The sequence below is a fragment of the Solanum pennellii genome, chromosome 11, assembly GCF_001406875.1.
Source record: "Solanum pennellii chromosome 11, SPENNV200".
Taxonomy (NCBI): Eukaryota; Viridiplantae; Streptophyta; class Magnoliopsida; order Solanales; family Solanaceae; genus Solanum; species Solanum pennellii.
This window is the reverse complement of record NC_028647.1, coordinates 33,922,082-33,927,399: the sequence shown is the minus strand read 5'-3', so window position 1 is coordinate 33,927,399 and position 5,318 is coordinate 33,922,082. Positions and strand designations below refer to the sequence as shown.

Genomic DNA, 5,318 nt, shown 5'->3' with positions numbered 1-5,318 from the left:
TTTCACTTTTGTTCTCTTCTTTAACTTAAAAAATGGAACTAAAAAAAATGCGTAAGTTTGGGCTCTAACCCAAGCCTCCAAGGCGTATTTGAATAGCATTAACCACTGGACTATCGTTCTTTATTATGTCAAAAGTGTTTAACAATTAGTATATATCTAACAATATTGATATTTAACATATATACTTGCAATAATTTTTCGACGAAAGTTGTTCTTCTTACCATCCTTAGATAGGGATAGCTCCACCCATGATTATAACAATAGTATTAATACATGTAAAGACATATATGTTACATTCCAATATGAAAAGGAAGCCTCTTTGTCTTTGTCAATAAACTCTTTCTAATCATGGGATAGATGTAAACAATTTATTATACAAATTTAATAACTTTAGTCCTAATTCTATCTACGGATTGAGAAATTTAATGAATATGTATGTATAACTGTTAAATAGTATCATTGAGAACATATAACATCACAATTTACAATGAAATGTTATCACATTATTTTTTAACTAAGAAATTTAATGAATGCATGTTATAGAATTTTCTACCCGGATATTATTTTTTACAATACTAATCACTATACTATTAAATCCTCCGCGAAACAAATAACAAAATTAGAAATCAAATACACTCTTATCTTTCACTTCTACTCGCTCAATATTCAAAAATCAAATTTTAATTTTATTGGCATTTCTAATAGATAAAAAAAAGATAATATTTTTTATTTTACTCTCAACATTATCATTTTAAAGAACTAAGTGTCACGGATTTGGAGTATTTGCTAAGACTCAGCGGCCCTCGACGACTTACTCACGAATCTTTCAAGATCTTGTAAGTTCAAGGAATCCTTTAAGATTTGGAACGCTAAGAGAATGCTTGGAAAGACTTACAAAGAACATGAAAGAGAGCTTTGAAGAAGGCTTTGTATATTGCTTGGAGAATGCTTTACAACTTGCTTGGTGCCTTTGCTAATGAGGGGCACCTCTATTTATACTACTTTATAGGGACTAAACTGCAATTAATATTTACTTTACAAGTCCTTAAATAGTTACACTTTGGTCGCCCTTTCTAGAGAATTCTACAATGCTTTTGGACCTTCCTATCCTTCTTGAGACTTCTAAAAGGTTCTAGAGTCCTCCGCACAATTCTAGAACATTCTGCCCCTATCTGAACGCAGAATCAGGCTGGAATTGTGGCGGGATGTCACACGCTACCCCACCTGATGATGCGACGACCGCGGCGCATTGCTGCAAAAACTCCTTAACTTTGTCTTTGAATTGCCACAAGTCTTCATATTTCTCCCATGTGGCCTCCTCAGGAGTTTGTCCCTTACAATGCACAAGGAACATGGTGCTGGCTTGTTGACCTCTCTTTCGTGTGTCTTGGTAGTCTATGATAGCTTCAATCTTCCTGTCGTGCGAGGTGGTGATGGTAATGGGTGCCTGTTGTGATCAGTTCCGGCTAAAATCCTCCTTGTCCTCGTGGTACGGCTTGAGGACGCTTGCATGAAACACCGGATGGATCTTGAAGTGTGGAGGTAACTCCAACTTGTATGAAATCTTGCTCACCTTGGCAACGATCTTGAACGGACCCTCATAATTGCGCACTATGTTTTGATGGATGCCTCTTAGTGCCTTTAACTTTCTTGGGTTGAATTTCACCAATACCGTGTCGCCTTCTTTATAGTCAGTTGGACGACGCTCGCAGTCGGTGAACTTCTTCATCCTTTGGCTGACATGTCCAAGTAGGACTTGGCAGTGTCAAGTTTCTCCTCCCATCCCTTGGCAAGATGGTAGGAACCCAAACTCTTACCCTCAAAAGCAGCCGGCAACGAATGCGGAGTTTAGGGTTGTTGGCCTGTCGCCAACTCAAATGGTGTGCGCCCGATGGACTCACTCCACTGCAAATTATAGGAAAATTGTGCAATGTCTAGGAGTCTGGCCCAATCCTTTTGATGCGCACTAACATAGTGCCTGAGAAAGCACTCCAATAGGGTGTTGACGCGTTTGTTCTGGCCATCGGTATGCGGGTGGAAACTTGTGGAGAAGTGAAGCTCCGTGCCAAGTATCTCAAACAACTCTCTCCAAAATTTCCCGGTAAAGCGGGGGTCTCGGTCGCTAATGATATGTCTCGGCATCCCCCAATATTTCATAACGTTCTTGAACAATAATAGAGCAGCCTCCTTCGGGGTGCAACAGGATCTGGCGGGCATGAAGGTTGCATACTTTGAAAACTTGTCCACCACGACCATGATCATAGCAAAACTGTCGGACTTCGGAAAGGAAGTGATGAATCCCACATTCATGCTCTCCCATGGGCGTTCTGCTACGGGTAGTGGCTCTAGTAACCCTCCCGGTTGCCTTTGCTCCACGTTGTCTTGTTGGCACACAAGACAAGTCTGCACATATCACTCAATGTCGTCCCGCATGCGTGGCCAGAAGTAAATATCCTTGATTAGCGCCCTCGTAAGTCGGTGCCCCGGATTCCCAGCCCACAGTGTATCATGGCTTTGCTTAATGATATGCCGCCTGATAGACCCAAACTTGGGTACTTAGACCCTTCGACCGGTAGTGAGCAAAAGGCCATCTTCTACCCAAAAGCATCTGGTTTTGCCTTGGGCAGCCAATTCCATCAGCTTCTTGGCCTCTAAATCGTGTTGCATGCCATTCTTGATTCCATACTGAATGTCACAGTGATCTATAGTGATGGCAGCAAGTTCGGCATTCCTACCTAGTGCGTCGGCCACGACGTTGCCTCTTCCTGGCTTGTGTTCCAAGATGTAGTCGAACTCCGTCAGAAAGTCTTGCCATCTAGATTGCTTCGGGGTGATATTCTTTTGTGACTGAAGTAGCTAATGGCCACATTATCGGTATTGACCACGAACTTGGATCCCGGTAAGTGTGTCTCCATGTGGGTAGCAATGTACAATGGTCGTTATCTCTTTCTCCAGCACCGTGTAACGCCGTTCAGTATCATTTAACTTACAGCTTTCGAATGCTATTGGGTGTCTATCCTGCATTAAGACTCCCTCAATGGCAAAGTCTGATGCATCCATATGTACTTTGAATGTCTTGGAGAAGTTGGGCAGCATCAAGACCGGCTCTTCCGTCATTGCGGCCTTGAGACATTCGAACACTCTTTGGTACTCCTCGATCCAAACCCACGGCTTATTTTTCTTTAACAATTCGGTCAGCGGAGCGTCTTTAGCGGAGTAGCCACTGATGAAACTGCGATAGTAGTTCACAAGTCCAAGGAAGGATCGTAGCTCGGTCACCTTTGTGGGCTACTCCCACACGTGGATCGCCCAAATATTTGCCTCGTCCATCCGTAGTTCGCCCTGGCTGATAACATCGACTAATAAGTGCACCTCGTGTTGGGAAACTCGCATTTCTCCCGCTTGACATAGATCTGGTTCTCCGTAAAACTTAGAAGACTTTCCTCAAGTGATCCACGTGCTCCTCCTATATACTACAATAGATGACTATGCCATCCAAGTACACAACAACGAACTGGTCCGAGTAGGGATGAAATATATTGTTCATCAGCGTGCAAAAGGTGGCGGGTACGTTGGTTAAGCCAAAAGGCATTACCAACCACTTGTATTCTCCATATCGGGTCTCCCATGCTGTCTTCGACTCGTCCCCCTCAGCAATGCGCACTTGGTAGTAACCTTTCCGGATATCCATCTTAGTGAAGTATTTGGCCTGCCCAAGTCTATCAAATAGGTCTGCAATTAGCAAGATAGGATATTTGTTCTTTATTGTTACTTTATTGAGAGCCCAATAGTCGATTCATAACCGTAACGACCCATCTTTCTTCTTTTGGAATAGTATTGGTGTGCCATAAGTTGCCTTGTATGGATGGATGTGAACAGCCTCCAGGAGCTCCTTCAATTGTTTCCTTAGCTCTTCTAACTCGGGTGGAGCTATACAGTAAGGTTCATGTGTGGGTGGGTTGGCTCCGACCTCCAACTCTATCTTGTGATATACCTCGCGCCTGGAGGTAGAGTCTTTGGCAGCTCGTCCGGCATCACGTACTTGTTTTCTTCAAGGACCTTCTCTATGATTGGTGGCAAGGACTCCATAGTACCATTGTCTTCTCCCTAACTTGCAATGGTAGCCAGGAACGTCGACTCTCCTTTCTTTAGGCCTTTCACGATCTGCATAGACGACAAGTGGGTGTGTCCTTCCTTCTTTGGTACCTTGACTAGAGGTACCATGCACGAACCTTCCCTCTCCATCACCATGAGTTGTTGGAGGTAGTGATCGATCATCGTATGGCATCACTGGAAAAACTCTTGTCCAAGAATGATATTAAAGATATCTAAAGTAGCGATGATAAAGTTTGTCTTACCTTGCCACTTTCCCAATGGGATGCTCACTCCTAGAAGACCCTACATACGGAAGTCGGTGGGGCGTTAACCGTCTTAAGGAGAGTGTTGCTTGGCATGTAGTTCAGACCTAACCTCTCTGCCACCGTCTCCATCATGATGTTTGTTTTGGCCCCGGAGTCTACCATGGCACGAGTTGGTCGTCCATTTATCTACGTACTGCGTGCTGAAGTCTCCCGGCTTCTTTATCTTCTTGGCTATAGCACCGCATAATTCTATCATGCCCAGTTGCGTCGTTCCCGTATCTTGTCCTTTCTCCTGTGTAACCTTTGTTTCCCTCTTGCGTAGGATGGCACCAAGGTTATTCATCTCGGGGCACCTGGCATAGCCGTGAGGTCCACCGCATATGTAGCATCCATCTCCTTTGTTGGTTTGCGCCCGTTTTTTTTTGTAATTCTGATGCACGAACCGCTTGTTGTCCGTCTTGTGGGGGTCGTGCTGCTTGGGGTGTGTCTGCTGCTCCTTGCCTCGTCCACGGTCTTCCCCACCTTTGGCATGACTACTTCTTGCATCCCTTCCCTTCGCCTTGTCATGTCGTTCATGCTTGAAGTCCGTCAAGGACTCGGCTTGTGTGATGGCTTCTTCTATTGTCTTGACCTGTTTTCGCTTCAAATCCGTCTTGGACCAATTCTGTAGTCTATCCATGAAGTAGAACAACATTTCCTCGTCTGTGAGGTTGGAAATTTGAAGTGTTAGAGTGTCGAATTCCTTCACATATACTCGAATATTTCCCATTTGCTTCAATTCCCAAACTTGCGCTTAACCTCGTACACGACGTTGTTAGAGAAGAAGGTTTTCTTGAATTCTTCGTGGAATTTCTCTCACGTGTTGATGGGGCACGTCCCCTTCCCAACCTCGGCCTCTTTGCGCCTCCACCATAGCATAGTCATATCTGACAGATACAACACGGCAGTGTTGGTCTT

At 44.2% G+C, this 5,318-nt stretch overlaps 1 protein-coding gene across 1 annotated transcript; it reads right to left on the bottom strand.

Annotated features, from left to right (window-relative positions):
- Positions 1-2,556: 2,556 nt before the first annotated feature.
- On the bottom strand, positions 2,557-4,288 carry LOC107003812. Its single transcript, XM_015202084.1, has 5 exons — positions 4,060-4,288; positions 3,596-3,732; positions 3,373-3,473; positions 2,959-3,232; positions 2,557-2,856 (listed from the first exon to the last, which is right to left on the bottom strand). The coding sequence occupies exons 1-5, from the start codon at positions 4,286-4,288 to the stop codon at positions 2,557-2,559; spliced, it is 1,041 nt and encodes a 346-aa protein (XP_015057570.1).
- Positions 4,289-5,318: the final 1,030 nt, after the last annotated feature.